This window comes from Leucoraja erinacea, chromosome 2, assembly GCF_028641065.1.
Source record: "Leucoraja erinacea ecotype New England chromosome 2, Leri_hhj_1, whole genome shotgun sequence".
In the NCBI taxonomy this organism is placed as follows: Eukaryota; Metazoa; Chordata; class Chondrichthyes; order Rajiformes; family Rajidae; genus Leucoraja; species Leucoraja erinaceus.
Genome location: NC_073378.1, coordinates 85623946 through 85645544, shown reverse-complemented (window position 1 = coordinate 85645544; position 21599 = coordinate 85623946). Strand labels below are relative to the sequence as shown.

The 21599-nt window shown below is 40.4% G+C and overlaps 1 protein-coding gene and 1 long non-coding RNA gene across 3 annotated transcripts; both read right to left on the bottom strand.

The window, feature by feature from the left end:
• Window positions 1-800: 800 nt before the first annotated feature.
• LOC129712002 (uncharacterized) lies at window positions 801-21057 on the bottom strand. Its single transcript, XR_008725979.1, has 2 exons — window positions 20578-21057; window positions 801-964 (listed from the first exon to the last, which is right to left on the bottom strand). It is a non-coding gene; the product is annotated as an uncharacterized LOC129712002 (long non-coding RNA).
• On the bottom strand, window positions 8754-9913 carry LOC129711985 (proline-rich protein 15-like). Of its 2 annotated transcripts, none has more exons than XM_055660097.1 (2): window positions 9681-9913; window positions 8754-9523 (listed from the first exon to the last, which is right to left on the bottom strand). In XM_055660097.1, exon 2 carries the CDS (start codon window positions 9496-9498, stop codon window positions 9175-9177), a length of 324 nt encoding a protein of 107 aa, XP_055516072.1. In that variant the 5' UTR covers window positions 9499-9523; window positions 9681-9913; the 3' UTR covers window positions 8754-9174. The 2 variants fall into 2 exon arrangements, with proteins under 2 accessions (XP_055516072.1, XP_055516062.1); XM_055660087.1 differs by having other exon boundaries at window positions 8754-9526; window positions 9681-9912.
• Window positions 21058-21599: the final 542 nt, after the last annotated feature.

The window sequence follows — 21599 nt, the reverse complement described above, 5'->3', positions numbered from 1 at the left end:
ACTGTTTGGGTCCTTGATTGGAGTCAAGAGGGGAGGTAAAGGGACAGGTGTTGCATCTCCTGCGGTTGCAGGGGAAAGTACCTGGGGAGGGGGTGGTTTGGGTGGGAAGGGACGAGTTGTCCAGGGAGTTTCGGAGGAAACGGTCTCTTTGGAAAGCAGAAAGGGGTGGAGATGGGAAGATCTGACCTGTAGTGGGATCACATTGGAGGTGACAAAAATGTTGGAGGATTATATGCTGTAATGCGATAGTTGATGGGGTGGAAGGCGAGGACAAGGGGGACTCTGCCCTTGTTACGAATGGGGAGATGGAGAGCAAGAGCGGAGCTGCGGGGTATCGAGGAGACCCTAGTGAGAGCCTCATCTATAATGGAAGAGGTGATCCCCAGTTTCCTATAGAATGAGGACATCTCCGATAAAATTATACAAACAAATTGGTCAAGTTTCAAATCAGTAATAGCCACATTCCCATTGTTTAAACATGTTTCCTTTATGTTGTAACTCAGTCTAACAAACTTGCAATAACAGTCCAATGATGTAACAATATCAGATTAATATAACCCCATAAAAAGGGAGCTTGACTCGGCAGGAACATGAGAATTATTGGCCACCATTCACGACACATCAGAATAAATTAAAATCTTGATTCAGTAATCAAGCTTAAATTATTTTCAAAAGTCTTGTTCAACACAAATAATTATAGTAATACAGGTAGTGAGATGCAAGTTAAAAAAGTTAGTGTCATGAATAGCAATGTGTCTTCTGTAGAAATCAAGAGGGATATTCCAAATGGAAGCAAACCATTTACTTTGAGGACACACTGTTTAAGAAAGAACTGCAGATGCTGGAAAAACCGAAGGTAGACAAAAATGCTGGAGAAACTCAGTGGGTGAGCAGCGAAGGAATAGGTGACGTTTCGGGTCGAGACCCTTCCTCACTTCGAAGCCACAAATCATTACTGGTTTTCCTGCAGATAACAAGAAAAAATAGAAAAGTTAATTCACATTCATTATTGCTGACTTATTATCGATTTCATTATTGTTTCTTTACAATTTTCATTTTGTAACTATCTTTTCACCTTGATCTGTACACAACATTGTGCATGATGTCATGTGCCTTACCAGCAGTTTCGAATTACCAGAAACTGGATACAGACTGGGCTGTTCTGCCCTGCCAAACTGTTTGCTATTGTATGCACATTTATTTTGTTCCTATTCAATTAAATGCCACTACCAGGTAACCTTCAGGGTAAAAAGAAAACGCATTAAAGCAAATGCTTACAGAGTGGAAGAGAATATAATGTAGAAGTAGAGCTCATATATTGTAACTTTAACTTTTCATTTCTCCTCTTCAAGAAAGTCTTTCTGTAGCTAACAATAATTTGCCTTTTAGCACCATAGCTAAAGCTGCGCTGGTTTATAAAAATAGTGCTGATGTACAGGGATCGCTGATTGCTACGGACTTGGTGTGCCATAGGGCCAGTTTTTTAACTGTATCTCTAAACTAAACTAAAGAGAGACTCTATAAAGATATGACCCCCACCCCCTTATCTCTGAGGGTAATGTATTCACAGGCTCAAGTTTCCCTCAGGCTGATATCATTGAGACACATGAAAAAACATTGGAAAGGCGCAGGTGTTTTCTTTTCCTTGGACTGCTCTCTCCGCGACCATCTCTAACTGCATACCCTTGACATTTAATGACCTCACCATTGCCTGTCAAGAATATTCTGTAGTCACTATATATTGACCAAAAACTCAACTAGATAAGTCATATACATGCTGCACCCAGAAGAGAATGACAGTATTGATATGGATAGAGAACTGGTTGGCAGACACGACACAAAGAGTAGGAATTAACGGGTCCTTTTCAGAATGGCAGGCAGTGACTAGTGGGGTGCCACAAGGCTCGGTGCTGGGACTCCAGCTATTTACAATATATATTAACGATTTAAACGAGGAAATTAAATGTGACCTCCAAATTTGCAGAATGCACAAAGCTGGGTGGCAGTGTGAACTGCGATGAGGATGCTATGAGGCTGAAGAGTGATTAGGATAGATTGGGTGAGTGGGCAGATGCATGGCTGATGCAGTATAATGTGGATAAATGTGAGGTTATCTACTTTGGTGGCAAGAAAAGGAAGGCAGATTATTATCTGAATGGAGTCAGATTAGAAAATGGGGAGGTGCAAGGAGTCCTGGATGTGCTTGTACATCAGTCACTGAAAGTAAACATGCAGATACAGCAGGCAGTGAAGAAAGCTCATGGCATGTTGGCGTTCATTGCGAGGGGATTTGAGTTTAGGAGCAAGGAGGTCCTCCTGCAGTTGTACAGGGTCCTGGTGAGATCGCACCTGGAGTATTGTATGCAGTTTTGTTCTCCTAATTTGACGAAGGTCATACTTGTTGTTGAGGGGGTGCAGCCTAGGTTCGCCAGGTTTATTACCGAGATGCTTATGATTGTGCAATCAGCAGCGGTATCAATACACATAGTGACGCACTGATTGTTCACTTTGACCTTTGTCGGAAAGTCTTCCTTTCTAGACCTTTCTTATGGCCTTTTGTTTGACAGTTGTAGCTCTTAGAGTCCTTGAACTGGCACTTATGTGCTTTGTGTTGACCATTGCATCGATAGCACATATCTGCGCTTTTTCCAGAACTTTGCTGTGAAGGCCTTTTCTCTGTCTTGTCATGCATGTATTTTGGAACTGCCTTTTGACTGTTGACTGTGCCAGCATATGATGGTCGAAACTCATGTGCACTTTGGCATGCCATCTCCATGGCCAAGGCAGTTTTGCATGCCAAATCAAAGGTAAGGGCTGGTGTGTTCAGTAATGTTGATTGGATTCGCTCATCCATCATTCCACATACAAATCTATCACGCAAAGCTCTATCCAGAAATGTCGCAAAATTGCATTGTAGAGACAACTTCGTCAATGAGATAATGTACTCACCCACAGTCTCACCAGACTTCTGGTTTCTTGTGTGAAATGTGTAACTTTCTGCAAACTCTTTGGGCTTAGGGTTGAAGCGAGCATCAAGTTTTGAAAGAACAGTTTTAAATGAAACATTCCTTGCTTTCTCTGGGGCTAGGATGTTGGTGAGAGTTTCATAAACTTCAGGACCAATTCCAGTTAATAGAATGGCTTTTTTCATTCCTGGATGTCCTTGTTTTGTGCTTTTCCCTGCACGATCATCATCCTCTATTTCTTCAGTTTCAATAATGTAATTTGCAATAAAAAACATTTCCATTCGCTCACAGTACGAGGCAAAGGTTTCAAGTTTCTTGTCAAAAGTCCCTAGTCAGCCTATGTATCCCAAGGACGCCATCTTGCCACTTGGACACAACACAAAGACAACCTGACAAACTCTAGACGATTTGTACAGCTGCTGTTTTAAACTACAGTCCCAGGCATGGATGGATCTGTGGCCTATCGTGTCTAGTTCGCAAACAAGTGCAACACAGCATCATATTTGCTGTTTAAAATGTTAAACATTACTACATATTGCCAATCAGTCCTGCACTGTATTTAAAGGCTGAGTTCACAAACTCTATCCGATCCTCGTCGCCATTGTACATATTATGGCATCAGCATGTGGATAGAAAGAAAGCATAGGTTTTCAGTACATGTTGTTGCCAGTGCGGGCCTTCTTTATTTTACAAAAGCCCAGCTGCTCCATTCTCTCAGCATATGACAAGTCCGGCCATCCCGGGAATTAACCTTGTAAACCTATGCTCCACTCCCTCAATAGCAAGAATGTCCTTCCTCAAATTAGGGGACCAAAACTGCACACAATACTCCAGGTGTGGTCTCACTAGGACTCTGTACAACTGCAGAAGAACCTCTTTGCTCCTATATTCGATTCCCCTTGTTATAAAGGCCAACAAGCCATTCGCTTTCTTCACATATATTCATGAGACTGATAAGATATTGAATATATCACATGACACAAATCATACCATTCTAGTAGTCAGCTCTTAAAGTTACAGTTACCATTATACACACTACATTAATGCTCCCACAACAGTCACTACCAAGCTAATGAACTGTACCAGCTAGAAAAACAAGCGCAGCAAGCATAGACAAACATTAGGACTGGGAAGTTCCCCTTTGTATTGTGCATATTTTTACCTTATAAATATATAACAATACCTTAATCATGTAGTGCCCCAGATTTCTCTAACTGTAGGGATTGGAACTGTAGGGGTGAACAAGGTAACTCATCACCTTTTCAATGAATGTTCATTAAATATGGTGTTCTTGTGATATCCACATTCCACAATTGAATTTTAAAAAGGAAAATAAAAATTAGCTAAGATCCCTTTTTGTTTTTAATTTGTCTGACTTATCCAGGTTGTTCTGATAGTTTACTTAGGCTAAAAAATTAATTGACAAAAAGTCACAGCATGGAAACAGGCCCTTCGGCCCAACTTGTTCACACCGGCCAATATGTCCCAGTTACACTAGTCCCACTTGCCCACATTCGGTCCATATCCCTCCAAACCTGTCCAACAGGCTATTAAACACAACAAATAAGCTATGAGCTCTGAACTGCAAAAGACTATCATTATTTGGTATTTGCACTATATTTGCTATTTATTGAACTTTTTCTTTTTTCCCCCGTTATATACAATGTTTACATATTCACATATTCTGTTGTGCAGTAGCAAGTAAGAATTTAATTGTCCCATCTGGGACATGACAATAAAACACTCTTGACTTGACTCTTGACTCTTGTTCCATACATCCACGGTGTGAAAAAGTAACCCTTCGGATTCCTATTAAATCTTTTCCCCTTCACCTTAAACCTATGTCCCCTAGTCCTCAATTCACCTAGTTCTCGATTCACCTACTCTGGCCACGAGACTCTGTGCATCTACCCAATCTATTCCTCTCAGGATTTTATACACTTTCTCTCTTTCCACAGATGCCGGTTGACTGAGTGCTTCCAGTATTTTCTGTTTTTATTTAGATTTCCAGCATCTGTAGTTTAAAAAAATTACTTTATTCAGTATTAATTTACAGGAACATCAAATTATTTCTCTATGTTTTTCTATCTTAAAATGCTCTATAGTTAAACACTTCTGAATCACTATATATCCAACTAGCACTGTGAATCACCTTGTAACTTGAAACACTTCCAATGTATGTAGAAGCATCACAGGTTTACTTTAAAAGATCACATAATTTGTTTACTTGTGATGACAATGAAAATATTATCTCAAAGATAAATTATAACACTGAAAATCACAACAAAATAAAGATTGCATTAAGATTACATTAAACTGAAACACAAACAGAACATCCTGAAAATGCTTGTTGAGCAGACCTGTCCAGAGAAAGAAAGTTAGCATTTTACATCAATGACCTTGAATCAGAATTAGATTTTAAACCTGGTAATGAGGGAAAGGAGGGAGAAAATACATCCATACTCCGCCAATTCCTAATTTGTGAGCGTCTCAGTTTTCAACTACTCGACTAGATGCAGCTGCATCTTCAGCTCCGGATGTGGGAGGAAACCAGAGCACTGGAGGAAACCCACACAGGGAGAATGTGGAGACTTTGCAAGGACGGCAGCCATGGTCTGGATCAAACCAGGTCTCTGACTGTGAAGTAGCAGCTCTACCAGTTGCAGCACCGTACCACCCACAGGCAAGGAATGGAGGGATATTGATCATGTACAGGTAGATAAGAGATGGTCTTTGCATCTTGTTTGGCACAGATATTATGGGCCTGTTCTTGTGCTATACTGGTCTATGTTCTATGTTCAAATATTGGATGCGAGAGAGTATTGGCTGCCAATTGCAATTCTCCCCAGACATTTGTTCCCATCACAAAAATTATCAAATGAACAATTGCCAATATTTTTGTGCAATTAAAGACAAATTTTCCTCTCACGAGTTTTTGAGGTTAATTTATTGTCACGTGTACCAAGTTATAGTGAAAAGCTTTTTGGATAAACTGGTTCTACTGCATAAGTAATTGGACATTTAAGTTTATATTTAACTTAATATTTAGATAAAATATTTTGCTAACTTAATAAATTATATTAAATATTTCTCATTAGTTATAATCATAAAGTCTCTATTTAGCCACTTATTAATTATAACATGAATACAGACAGGTTTATTCTAGCAAATCTGGATTAATTCAAATTTCCACAGAACTTTTGCAAAAAGTTCATTATTCATAGAAAATAAACTATTATTTGTCAGAAAGTCAAGCCCATGTGTTATTCTCACCTAAATAGGCCCATCATTAGCAGAGCAAAATCTAAATCCTGGCTTGCTGATTAAAATACTTTGTACGTTACAAGATTTTAATTTGCTGTCAAATAATATATGCTCAATTATTATACGCTTTAGCTAGCTCTGCGTAAATGAAATATATATTTTATGAAATGTAATCAGAATAAAATCACTTGTCTTAGCATTCCAATATTTCTATGATTCTCCTCTCTTGCTCTGAAAATTTGTATTGTGCAGAGAATGGGTGGCATGAATAGCATTTCAATTGCAAGGCTTTTCAATTCACCCTCATTAAGTAGAATTCAGGAAATCAAATCAATTTATGATCTCAGCTACTTTCTTCTTTATGTAGCATAAACTATCTATTTTACTTATCTGTGACAGAAACGTAGTTCACAATACTCACAGAACGCCATGATTTAGCTATTAATTTGCTGTTTTTGTTTTATATTTTGCATAATAGGACCATATAGTAAGCAATTTAATATACAAAATAACTGAACATTATGCCAGCATTGAATTCTCATTTTGGAATGTTTTAATACAAGTAATTTACTTCATCTTCTTCCTTTGATGCATTCTGTAAAACAGTGCTGAACATCAGATATTGTCTGCGAAAGATGAAAGGGTCAAATGCATATAATGAGTAATCATGTGCAAGATTGGTACAATAACATTAATTGTATAAACTCACAGTGCTTTTATATAAATCAGTATCTACTAGATTTTAATATCCTATCACTTAATTTTAGAAAATTCATAAAGTATATTTGTACCTTAATGCAAACTTGAAAAGGTGTTCTTGATGTATTGGTTTCCACCCAATAAAAAGACCTTTGTAGACTATCCAAATAATATTGAACTAGAGTAAGTGGGACCCGTTGGGTCCCATGTTCACACGGGAGGGCTGGTCCCCCAACGCAATATTCCACCTCTCCACCAATTCCAATATTGGTGGCCAGTGGGGGGGGGGGGGGGGGGGGGGGGGGGGGGCTTTCTGGAGCACTAGTACAGGTATTGTGGGCTGTAAGGACTGGTTTCCAGGCATCCAGGGTTTTATAGTCCTGCCCCCCCACCCCGAAGGGGCGTTACCTTTATCATGGTCATTGACAGACGAGAGGACGAATCAACTGATCAAGATTTTTTAAACACTCATAACTTTTTTATTTTTCATCGATTGGAAAAATCCTCAGGGCTGCCACAGCAGAGGAGGACTGTGAGTAAGATGGCCAAAAATCATAGCGACATGTGGTAACGTTTTTTCTAAAATCAATATACAGCGCAGACAGGAAATGGTCAAGATGAGACTTTTAGTTATATAGATATTACATAATAGCTGTCAAAAGGAAATACCATGAGATCTTGTTATCTTCAAAAGATCAGGATAGGTAATTTTAAAAAGCTATTCTTAACACGATTCCGTGTAAAGCACATGTCTGCATGATGCTTTCTGGAGCGAATTCAAAATAAGTGTAATTATAGCTATTCCGGAAATGTCAATGAGCAGCATTTCAGCTAGACATCAATCGTTTTATGCAGTGGAATATCTCACCCATGTCTTACACTGTCGATGGGAGATTTTAGGCAAATATCGGAAATACTAATTAAATTTTCACTCGTGGTTACATGGAGAGGAAACAAAACAGAAGGGAGACCAACATTTGCATCTTAAGAGATGTTTTTGATCTTTGTTTATATTCTTTAATCTTGACGTATGTTAGAACGATAAATCAGTCATCATACAGTGTGGAAACAAGCCCTTCGGCCCAAGTTGCCCAGGCCGACCAACATGTCCCATCTACATTAGTCCCACCTGCCTGCGTTTGGCTCATATCCCTCTTAACCTGTTCTATCCATGTACCTGTCCAAATGTTTCTTAAACGTTGTGGTAGTGTTACTAAATTTTTAAATAAAGCTAATAAATAAGTTGCTAAAATATAAACATAGTTTAAATAGTTGAAAATAATGTGTACGAAAGATAAAAAGCTACATTCAACGGGCGCTGAATAACAAAAGTTTAACCTTCGGCACTTGATCCTTGGACTAGGTATAAACACCTAAGACCCAGTGTCGCATCGAGGCCTGTTACTAGCCGTCCGCGTTTTAATCACGTTTTATGATTACATCGTCTCTATAAACCATTCATTCGCCTGCAGCAACTCACCTTCCCTAATCTTAAAACCTCCAGAAAAGTATAATGAAAATTGCTTACTTAGTTATTCTCGATAATTATTCAAGAGAATAACAATATCCCAGAAGTAAACAGTGATTGAAACGGATAAAAATAAACACAAATTCTGTGGCAAAGCTCCAAACACAGTATCTTTTCAGAGTTCCTACGTGTCGAGTTACTGGGTGTGTTGCACTTCGGGTTTAATGCTACATTTTCGCAAATGATTAACTTTTACAATAGGCTGCGAAAGAATAAAAATCTCCGAACCTTTCAAATTAGAATAAAGCACGGCAACCAACATATACATGAAATAGAGCTGATATTTCCTGAAAATATTTCTTTTTTTATTTAAAAAAATCTCCTTTTCATTTCAAACGAACAACTGCTCAGATCAAAAGTTGACCTTGCTTATCAAAGCCACAAAAACAAAATTTGCTTAAGAATTACTTCCCTCCCCTCGCCCCCAAAATACACGTCTGGCCCAGGACAAGAGCTGGTCTGCGGTTCGAACCTGCGATGGACGATGGGGAAAATAATACAGTAGCCATAAAAATCTATCTATCTACAATAGGTATCTAGATTACAACAAATAAATATTTAACACATTATTCATGAAATATTCAAAGTAAAATAAATTGACACTTTAATTTCAGGTTTTCCCTATCTTATATTACCCCTATATTAAGGGCTGCAAAATTTGCCATTAGTGTCTGTTGACAAGTGTTTATGTCGATGCCCCAGAAACAGGATTGTGCGTTAGTTTTCATCCTTTGCATTTCCAGTCGCCGTCCCTTCAAAAAACTTGGGGCTGTCGGGCAGAGTGGCTCGGACCCTGCGCTTTTCCTTGAACCGTCCGGAGCGGGAGATTTTCAGGTTCCTGCGCGTGTTTTTCTCATTAAAGCCTTTCTCCAGTTTGGGGTCCAAGTATTCTTTCTCCTCCATCAAGTTGGGGTGTTTATTTTCCCGGGCCGCTGTTTTGTCTGTGGAGAACTGCACGCTCTCCTGCTTGTCCGTCAACTCCTTCGGCTTCTTTTTCATGGTCATCGTCTTCCACCAACTGCTCTTGCCTCCGTCAGCCATTTCACGGCCACTTCGACTTTTTGACCTGCTTTAAAGCACGGAAAGCATGATTGGGGGAGTAAACAGTCGGCGCGTCAAACCCGTCCACACATTTTAAAGTTAGCACGAATCGCCACCGATCCGGGCCATCTCCAACTTGTTGCTGAGCTCCACATCACCATGTCTCGGTACCGCTCGCTCACCTGTTTCACGTCTCACACGCTCGGGCTTCGATTCCACCGCCGCACAATTCCTTCCTTCAAATGATCCAAGTCGCTGCCTTTACACCATGTTGGCCGTAACATCCATTCGCCTTGCCCCGGTGTTTATTACCCCCACCGCGAAATAAAAAGCGGAGGATTTGTTGGTTGTGCAGTGCGTAGCGCTGGCAGTCGAAACCACCTTTCGCTCAATGTTTCCTCAAGCGGCCGGAGCCGGCACAGGTGAAGCGGGCGGGCGGGGCGGGGCGGGGACCCCGGCGCTCCTGTCTATCAGGCGCCTCAGGTAAGTTCCAAGTTCAAGCTCAAAGACACGCACCGACACCGTGCCCAAACTCGGGCAAAGTTTGATCAATTTTAAGAAAACGTATTATTATTTCACGCTAACGGTTACAAATTATGTCTTATGATACACAGGCGTGCATATCAATGAGGTTTTGCAAGGGACAACGCGCTTAAGGTAGAGACTAAACGCCGTAGTCTTATTCTGGCCAAGGTACCCCGGTGCGTTTAAAAAAGTCGGGTCCCCATTCACTGAGATAAACCAAAGCATAAACTATTTAATCCTGCGCTCAATTTTCGCGTCTCGAATTGGCTGCCGCGCTTTAAATTGTTATTTCCAGATTTTTTTAAGGGTTACTTTTCCGAAACAAGTCAAAATATTGGAGGAAAATAAAGCAACACGTAACTACAACAAAATTTGAATATAAAATTGTGTTGAAACTCAAGAGAAGATTAGAAATCATAATCCAGAAAAATGCTGAGAGCAATTTTAAATATGCATAATATTTCGTTGTTTAATATAGCTAATTGGTTTATCTTTTCACATTAGACATAAAAAACGAATGATCAACATTTCAAAAGTCTGAAGGATTTTGCAAATGGGGAAGTTGAGGATGAAAAGTTATGATTGGTTCATAGTTTAATTGTTTGGTGAAGTAAAGGAGTTTGAGTGCAAAGGGTTAGGAGAACTTTTCACTTTTCATAGTTTCTAAAGTAGAAGGAGGCCATTCCACCCATCGAATCCATTGTCGCCCTCAAAGCGTCCCGTTCCCCCACTTATTTCCCTGGGAGGTCTTCTCTTACACAACCCAATGACTACCGCCCCCGCCCCCATTTCATTTCATCACACCGACAATGGGATTGTTTACAGCCATTGTCCACCCGATGTAGGTGCATATCGGAGCATCTGGGGAAATCCCATGCAGTCACAGGGAAGATGTACAAACTTCATTCGGACAGCACCGGAGATCAGGTTGAACTGGAACGGCTGGGCTGTGACACGCTGCCCGCAATGCTTTCGCACATCGTCTTATTTTATTTATCTTATAAATATATAAATTAATGAAAGAAAACTGCTCAGCTGGTAACGAGAGACCTGATTATCACTTCTCTCAAATATCTCAAGACATTTGTTTTGCCCTTTTACTTTTGTGGTACGCATACAGAGACGATGCAATCACCCGCATTTCTCCTGATGCGATATATAATGTATATAGCAGGTGTTGAATACTGCCTGTTGCATCGACACCCCCACTCTGAGCAGAATCACCCTTATGATATGAATCACATACGTATGATATGAATATGGCCATATTTTGCGCGCACCAGCACCCAACAAGCGGGGATATTTTCCAGCATTTCAAATACCGGCATGGTGTGTTTCATACCCACAGATGATTGATTTTGGTTCAATATCTCAACTTAAGGAATAATGATTTGACAATATGTTGCACCCCTTCATACTGTTTTGGCTAAATTCCACACCAAAGTATGAAAATGTGACTTGAACACTCAGCCTCAATTACCACCGAGTAGAATTGAAACTGAAAGAAAATAGTGACATTTCCTGGAGCATCTCCATCCATCTCAAAAAATTAATGGCGTTGAAATATTAGTTTGAAAAATCAAAATTGTGATATCATTTTTATGGCATTTTAAGAAGAAAACATTGATATCAAATCGCAAGCAAATGCCTCTCAAATAGATGTAAAAGAAGACACTATCAGCTTGACAGATAAAATAAATATGCAGTGTAATGGTGGTGTCACACCTATTATTGTGCTAAACCATACTGATTTCAACACATGCAGAGTGAATCCCAGAAAGCTGGGGTTTCTAACATGGAAATACTCTGTGGGTCAGAGAGAAGCAAAGCTGAGGTTTCAGATTGAAGACTCTTCTTCAAAACCTACAACTACAGCTTTTTTAAATGTTTATTAACTGGAGTTGCTGTCAATAACACTTTATTCAACATTGCAATCTTCTTGTTGTAAACACTGGAAATATTGACTCTTCTTCAATGAGGTGTACCTCTGCTTTAACACAGAAACAAAGGTGCAGGAGTACGCCATTCGGCCCTTCGATATGATCATGGCTGATCATCCAACTCAGTATCCTGTTCCTGCCTTCTCTCCATACCCCCTGACCCCTTTGGGCACAAGGGCCACATCTAACTGCTTCTTAAATATAGCAAATGAACTGGCTTCAACTACCTTCTGTGGCAGAGAATTCCAGAGATTCACCACTCTCTGTGTGAAAAAAGTTTTTCACATTCAATTCAATTCAACTTTAATGTCATCGCACAAATACAAGTATGAGTACAACGAAATGCAGTTTTGCGTCAGTCCGTAGTAGTTGTAAATAAAGAAAAAAAATAGAAAGAGAGAAGATACAGAATAATCAAGAAATACAGAATAATTAAACAATGGGGACGGAGGGACGAGAGAAATCTATCGGCGGGACTCCGAGTTCAGCAATGTGATTGTATTGTTGTAGAAGCTGTTCCTCATCCTACTAGTACGTGACCTGAGGCTCCTGTACCGCCTCCCTGATGGGAGGAGGGCAAACAGTCCATGGTTGGGGTGTGAGGGGTCTTTGATGATCTTCCCAGCCCGTCTCAGACACCGTTTTCGGTGGAGCGCATCCATGGCAGGGAGCGGGGCACCGATGATGTGCTGCGCGGTTTTCACCACCCGTTGTAGTGCCTTCCTGTCCGCAGCAGTGCAGCTGCTGTACCATACCGTGAAGCAGGTGGTCAGGATACTCTCTATGGTACAGCGGTAAAAGTTGGTCAGGATCCGGGGGGACAGGTGGGCTTTCTTGAGCCTCCTCAGAAAGTAAAGGGGCTGCTGTGCCTTTTTGATCAGCTTGGAGGTGTTGAGGGACCAGGACAGATCCTCCGAGATATGTACTCCGAGGAATTTATAGCTGCTATTATCTCTAACCCTAATTCGATTTCCCCCTTATCTTTAAACTGTGTCCCCTTGTTCTGGACTTCCCCAACATCGGGAACAATCTTCCTGCATCTAGCCTAACCCCTTAAGAATTTTGTAAGTTTCTATAAGAATTTACCCAGAATATTAATGTTCAATAATGCTTTTATTGTCACATGTGAAAATGCACAGATAAATTATTTTCTGACAAGCAGTCCTCTCCTCACCCATCCACCTTTGTTCCCTGGGGGGGTACTTGTGTCATCACTGACTCCATCCTCCCAGTCCTGCACTTCACGGGATGCACATGGATCAGCAAAGTGTTTCCCCCAGGTTTTTATTAATCTTTCCCCTATTACCTTAACCCTATGTCCTCTGGTTCCTGATTCCCTTATTCTGGGTAAAGGATTCAGTACCAGTGACGTGCAGTGAGGTCAATGGCTGGGGAGGCACTGGCTAGTATCAGTGGCCCAGCCCTCCCTGTATTGATCATCGCATCTCCCCGAGGAGAGAGAGAGAGAGGAGGGAGAGAGGGGAGGGAGAGAGAGGGGAGGGAGAGAGAGAAGGGAGGGAGAGAGAGGAGAGAGAGGAGGGAGGAGAGAGAGGGAAAGAGAGAGGAGGAGAGAGGGAGGGAGAGAGAGAGAGAGAAGGGAGAGGAGAGAGAGAAGGGGGGGGGAGAGAGGGAGGGGAGAGAGAGGGGGAGAGAGAGAGAAAGTGAGAGAAAATGGGGAGAGAATAACTTTCTGATGTACCGACAAAGTCTACCTTCCCAAGTGGCGCATCTTGCTCTGCTCCATGATCTTTGGTCTGCGCCGCCGCTGCTGAAACTAGCTAACGTGGAGGGATAGTGACGCAGCGTCAATAACGTGAGCTGAGCCGACGTAATTGATGCACAATCTTCCTCCACTGGGCTCAAGACACGCCCCCTTGTGAGGCAGACATGATCACTGCCTCCCCTGGAGCTTTTTCAATGCAGTTTTATGTGAGACCAGTGAGCACAAATTTAATATCTTTATACGTGAAATAATTTACCTTGACTATGGAAGGTAAGGACATGTAATGAAGGGGTTTACAAACATTATTTGGTAACATACATAGAGATGGTAAGAGGCACATGCTTACTGCCCGCGCTCCATGCAGTTTCTAGGGGTTGCGCAATCAGAGGGGAGGCTCAGCTCGTTGCTGCCTCACTTCTCATCTCTCCATGTATTTGCAGCAGAGCTGCGAAAATTTTGGGCTTTTTACTATAAAAAATGATTATATTCATATAGAAATTATATTTACACACAGTGGAAAAATCTTTATATTTATTTTATTTTATTATTATTTTTCTTTACTTTTTTTAACAGCTATTTTCATTGGGAATATGACAGGAGAGGCTCTGCCTCCCCTGCCTTCCCTGACCACACGCCCCTGCTCAGTACATTCAACCTATCTATAACCCGCATGATCTACATACCTTTATAAGATCATCCCTTAGCCTCCTGCACTCCAAGGAATAACGTTCAAGCCTGTCCAGCTTCTTCCTATAGCTCTGATCCAGCAGTCCTGACAACATCCTTGTAAATCTTCTCTCTACCCTTTCCAGCTTGACAACATTTTTCCTACCATGGTGACCAAATCTGAACACAATACTCTAAATAAGGCCTCACCAACATCTTATAACTGTAAACATGACCTCCCAACGTCTATACTCGATACTCTGACTGATGAAGGCCGATGTGCTGAAAACCGTTTTTTACCACCCTATCTACCTGTGATGCCACTCTCAAGGAATTATTTCAGGAACAGATAGTTTTCATCCCTTGGGTGCTCATTTGGAGGATAGACGGGAAGACAGCAATCAAAATTGAAGTTAACAAGAATTGAAATTGATTCCTGGTATTAACAATACAAAATCATAACAAGATTGTTTTAGATAAAGCTCTTCCACACTTATGGGGCCAATTTATATGTGATCCCCTGACTGCATCAACTCCTTGCAGCCCCACAGGCCCAGTCAAGTTGCAGACTTCATTGTTACAGTTGTCAGGTGAAATGCAGCAGTTTGTAAGTACCTACTGCATCCTGATTTCAAGAGCCCCCCCCCCCCCCCCCCCCCCCCCCCCCCCCCCCCCCCCCCCCCCCCCCCACCCCCCCCCCCCCCCCCCCCCGATTGTTTTAGTGACTGATTGATAGCATTCCCACTATCTCTTAATCACAGGATGATTAAACATCCTTTCTTTTGGGTCTATTGGTACTAGAGTACATTGCGGGAAGATAGAAAAGAAATTGCAGGAGCCCTGGCTGAAATATTTAAATTATCATTAGACATGTCCTGGAAGATTGAAAGGTGGCTAATGTTGTGCCTCTATTTAAGAAGAGCTGAAAGGAAAAACCTGGGACTATAGACCAGTGAGCCTAACATCTGTGATAGGGAAGTTAATGAAGAGCACTCTGAGGAATAAAATATTTATGCAATTGGATTGATAGGGGCTGATTAGGGATAGTCAGCATGGTTTTGTGTGTGGGAGATTGTGTCCTATGAAACTGATTGAGTTTTTGAAAAAGTACTGTACAAGGCTGATGAGGGCAAAGCCGTAGATGTTGTCTATATTGGATGATCAACCATGATCACACTGAATGGCGGTGTTAGCTTGAAGGGCTCAATGGCCTACTCCTGCACCTATTGTCTATATAGACTTCAGCAAGACATTTGAAAATGAAGGCAAGAGAAGGAATTTGTAGAGTGTCTATGCAATGGCTTCTTAGGGCAGCTTGTGGTCATGCCTACTGGGGAGAAGGCAATTCTCCGACCTGGTCCTGAATTATATTTGTTGGAGTGCAAGATTTTGCTAAAGAATCGTTCCTACGGCCGTTCTGTGTGTTTAAAAAAAAAATTCACCCAACAAGTTAATCGCTGGAATGATTTTAAAAGCAGCTTCTGAAGCCGTCAATGCCGACAACTGGGATGGATTTTATGCAGGACCAGGTAAAAGAAAGTAGTTTATTTTTATGTATATAAGTGTTGCTTAAGATGTATTTAATTCACATTTTACGTTGCGAAACAGTGATTTTTCCCCCCGAAGAACTGGCAGTGTATTTGCTGCAGATATGGGGTATAAATTCACCGCATCTGAACATTCTAAATGGTCCCATTCCTGTAAAACTCACTCGCAAGCTGATTTAAATGGCCATTAATTTACAGGTATTAAACATTAAATTCCTTCCATTTGGCCTATAAACCCATGACAATGAGAATTAAAAATTACGTTATATCCTGAATTATTGTGTGAATGTTATTTGGACACTTAGGCTATTTAAAAATGTTAATCTATTCTTAAGTAACTAACTAATTATATGCTTTAATTTCAAGTCATCTGTTTCATATTTGTTTCAGAATGCTTCAATCTAAAATAACTGAAAATTTATTTCAGTTCTCTTAAATTTTAAGAAAGTTATCGGCCTTTAAATGTTCACTATCACAGCTTTTGTGTTAAGTCAATGATAAAGCAAAAGGCAACAAGATGCTAATTTCCGAGTATGAAAATGGCCATAACTTTTTTAATACTGAAGATATGAAAGTGAATTAGGTGTCAAATTAAACTTATTTTTATGCTTTATATGATGGGATAAATTAAAGACTTGATTTTTAAAATCTCAAAATTTTGTAACATTGCTACATAAAGCCCCTTATCTTACCAGACTTTGCTGATCACTATAGATATTACTTCTGGGAAAGTTGCTCTAATTAAAGGCAGGCCTATAGGTTAAGGAGGCGATGAACAAGGATGACTCACTATTACCAGGAAATTCAAAGCAATTAATATCAAAGGTCTCCAACAAATTTTAACTGAAGACAAAATTAGGAAATTTGCAATCTACATGAAAGTATAGGAAAATGCAGATAACAAGGCTGTGTCTGGTATATTTTTCTCTTGTATTGTCCTGGATTCTTTGAGGAGGTAAATAGCACGGTAGGCAAAGGAAACTCAGTGGAGGAAATTAATCTGGATTTACAGAAGACCTTTGATAAGATGCCACACTTTAGGCTGCTAAAGAAGATGAGAGCTCCTGTTCTGTTCCATTCCTAGGATTTATGAACACAAACTATTTGATAAGGTTCTGCATGAAGTCCTGCTTTACATCGAGGAGAGGAGGTAGAGGAGTGAAGGGATATGGGGGAAGGCAAGAACGGGGTACTGATTGTGGATGATCAGCCATGATCACAGTGAATGGCGGTTCTGGCTCGAAGGGCCGAATGGCCTACTGCACCTATTGTCTATTATATTTTGTCTATTGAACACAGCCAGCCTTTTGGTCTCAAATGTATTCCATAAAATAGTTGCTGGCTGCAACCTATGAAATAAACGTTAAAGTATGGGAATGGAGAGCTCCATCTGGCTCCATATTCCAACCCTAATGTCACAACTAATCATCTATCAAACCCCTGCCACTGCAACTATTGCCCCCATCCCACCCCATTCTGAATCATTGGCTGAGGAAACTTATCATATAGTGCTTAGGCACCAATTTAATATACATTTTCAGTAACACCAATTAGTTAAACAATTGATGTAATGCAGGTAGTTATGCCATAACGTGACAGTCCTGTTTCTAAGAAATCTCATGTTTTAGAACATTGCATCTTAAAACAATTATGTCAATATGGGAAAGAGAGTTAGGGGCTAGAGAGTTCTAGACTCATAATAGCAAAGTTATTTTCCCTGCAAGGTTTTCAATAATAAAGTTATTTTCAAGAACAAAAGTTTATTTCTGTTACTGCAAGCTAAAAATACTAAAGACTGTATATTACATTGTTTAATGAAATCGGCACATAACTGTCAGTAGAAGTGATTGCTTGTCAATTTTAGTAGCTATGTGTGATTAAAGTAGCAGCTGTGTTCTTAAGAGACAATGGTTTTTTCTCTGTACAGTACTCTAAATCCATGATAGCACCGCCATTCATTGTGATCATGGCTGATCATCCCCAAGCAATAACCCATGCCTGCCTTCTCCCCATATCCCTTGATTCCACTAGCCCCAAGAGCTCTATCTAACTCTCTCTTAAATCCATCCACAATACATAGGATTTGTTGTGCCGCAGTCATGTCGTTTTCAATTGTGGCAAACTACATAACTGTATTGAATAGATTCTGAATGATTGCTGTCAGTAAATTTGTTTCAAGCTGGAATGTGATACTGTGCTGATTAGCACGTTCTTTTAAAAAATGTAAAAGGCTGCTACCAGTTAACTGGGTGGCTTTATTTCAAGAAAATATCAGATCTCCTTTTTCTTTTGTGCCCCCTTCTTTAACAAACCCTGTGCTTTTACACACTAACATTCATGTTCCAGCCTATCAGCAATTGTTGCTTCAATGGCTACTCCACAATACTGAAGTGGATTCAAACAGTTCAGGTAATGTAAACTACAGAAAAGGGTGTGAGCTGCTAGTCTTATAATAAATCCTTCCAGTAACACAAATGAGAGTACAGTGACTTATTTGTTGCAAAATTGTTAACCTTAACATAAACCATTGGTAAATAGTTGTTTTTAAAGCAGAAATGATTGCAATATTCAGTTTGTAAGTAGCAGTGGAGTTAACTACTGAGATTTCCAGCTATTTTTATTCAGTGAATCTTTCTGCAAATGTGTCTGTGCAAACACGGTTAGGGAACATAATTTGGCCTCATGTGATACCATGTGATAAATAAGCAATGCCAAAAAGGTCAAATGTTCCAATTGCATGCTTTTCAGAAAAGTATTAGCCAAGATTTCTGTTTACCTGCAGTAGTCGTAAACACACCTGTGTTTCTAATGTAATCTCAATCAGGAAATGCAAGTAAAGCTTCAGACATTTCAAGAAATGTTCTTACTAAAGAACGCAAGAGGTAAATATCTATGTCACCTTAAAGATATATCATATTGAAAGTTGATATTAGAAGCTGAATTTATTACTTTGATAAGGGGACTGAACTGATATTCTGCGAGACAAATGAAAGCAGAAATTTTAAAAAGGTCAGGCAGAGCAAAAGTCTTAAAATTGGAATCTAAAACAGCTAACGCACGTTACCTCTGAATCTGTCTTTAGTAGACAGATCGTCTCCAAAATGTGAATTTGATGAATCAACACTGTATCATTGATGGATAGGAGTCTACCTTAACTGCAAAATGAACTTCAAGCAGATTGCAGCTGTGTTGCAGATAAGATATGCAAAATATGTTTTACATATGCCAAAGACAGACACAAAAAAGCTGGAGTAACTCAGGAATAGGAATAGGTGACATTTTGGATGAGACCCTTCTTCAGACTGAGAGTCAGGGGCCTGATGCTGTCTGACCCATTGAGTTACTCCAGCTTTTTGAGACCATCTTGAGTTTAAACCAGCAGCTGCAGGCTCTACCCACACATCCTCTACATATGGCCAGTACAGTAACTCTACGGTAATACTATGTAAAATATTATGATCCTATTAGGTCAAGCAAACTTGGAAGATCCTCTTGACAAAGGCTGGAAAATCATATATCATAGTTGCTGCTTTTCAAAACGAGTTATCAACAGAGTGTTACCTGTGAATCTGTCTTTAGAAGGCAGATCGTCCCCAACATGTGAATTTGATGGATCAACACTGCATCACTGAAGGATAGGAGTCTACCTTAACTGCAAAATAAACTTCAAGCAGATTGCAGTGGTGTTGTAGATAAGATATGCAAAATAATGGAAATATAGCAGAAAAGGTATTACAACAGGAATTTGGTAAAAATCAGGTGGTCTATTTGTCTCGGGAGCAAACTACAGAAAGACTTTTATATTTTTGGGTAACATGTTGTGCCTGCTAATAATGGTGTTGCATTGCTTGTTAACAATCAGCTGCTGTCCTTCCTCAGCTATGAACCATTAATCTTCAAGATGTCTCTCTACAGAGTTAGTGTGGACTAAGCGCCAATGGTTTGAAACAGGTGGATGGTTCTGCCTTGCAATCTCACACAAGTTGGGGGAGTTGAAGCTTGACCTAATTCCAAGAAAAGACCCATTGGCTGTTCTCGCTCCCCAAAACCTTCAGAGATAATTCACCATGCCACCTTTCTTTTCTCTCTCTCTTTCTCTCTTTTCCACCTCTCCCTCGATAATACAAAGCAAATCACCCTGAGATTGTTAATGTATTGAGGAGGACTGGCATGGCGTGGGTGGGTGGCATTGTGGTGCAGCAGTGGAGTTGCTGCCTTACAGCGGCAGAGACCTGGATTTGATCCTGATTATGGATCTCTGGACGGAGTATGACATTCTCCTTGTGACTGTGTGGGTTTTCCATGGGTGCTCTGGTTTTCTCCCACACTCCAAAGATGTACAGGTTTGTAGATTGTTCCAGGTGTGTGGGATAGTGCTATTGTATGGGGATTGTTGGTCGGAATGGACTCCGTGGGCCGAAGGGCCTGTTTCCTCATTGTATCTCTAAACTAAACTAAACTTAAACTCCAATGTTATTAGATTGTGTACATACCCAATCGCTACCTGATGCATTTAGGGTTCCACTGATTTAGGTCATAGTCTTATGCTACAAGGATGGTCTGTGCTTCCATTTAGACCACTGCCATCAAGAGGTGTGATGATAGATGCCAAAAAGATGGCATCTTCTAATGACATACAAATTATTATAGCAAAGATATAAACACTCATTTCACTGACCTTATTGATGTCATTATGTGAGCCAGCATTCCTTTGAACTTTTGGATCAATTACTTAAGCTCCTTATGAGGAATGGCTACATGGGTGAGGTATTGGAGCACTGCCAAACCCCATAGAACTATGTGCCCGAGCAACAGTCATTACTGTCAGCTGAGGAGTCAATACTACAGGATGAAAAGCAAACACTGACACACCCATCAGATTCAAAGTTCATCCTTTAGACTTAATCCAGAATGCTACTCTATGGTCTGAGTACTTTTCATTGTTTAGCTGGAGAATTAGAAACTATTCATAAAACTAAAATAGAATTTAACATCACAGTAGAAAATTTACAAAGATAAAATTGAAAGCCAGTGGACAATCACGTATGGTAACTCTTTTCCATTCAATGTGCTACAGGTAATTTTGTACAGCCTTTTACTTATAATGTTGTACCTGCCTTGTCCTTAAAGGGTAGCTGGTGGCAGGCAACTATGTGTAGTTGTTTGAAAATTGAGGAAGAATTGGGTGAGATGGGAGTGAGAGATTTCCAAGGCTTTCAGACGCAGTACCAGAGACCTTAGTGGAGAAGACAGAAATGGAAGATATTTTTCCTTTCTCAGGCAATCTCTCAGGATTGAGAGTGACATTGTTCTACTGTTTTTGTGGGTTCTGACGTGATAATGTAGGAATGTTGGATTTTTCCCAAAGTTTGGATAGGATATTCCTGATGGAGTAGTCATATTGATAGTTCATGAGGTAGTGCACTCTCTCCATAATGTGAAAAGTATGGTATCCACCTGAAGCAGAGATGTTCACCTGGCACACCCTCAAGGCAACGTAATCACATAACACTGAAAGTCAGTGCCACAGGAATGGCCCTTGGGATCAATTACGTCAACCCTACACTCACTCATCCGTAGAACACCTGGGAGAGACACATACGTCAGACACATACATCATAGATACAGCTCTGCCTTTAATTCCATGATACCATCCAAGCTTATCACCATACATGTGAGACTTGGTGTCAGCACTCATCT

Excerpts from the sequence above, each read along its gene's own strand:
- LOC129711985 (XM_055660097.1), bottom strand. The coding sequence starts at position 9,498 with ATGGCTGACGGAGGCAAGAGCAGTTGGTGGAAGACGATGACCATGAAA.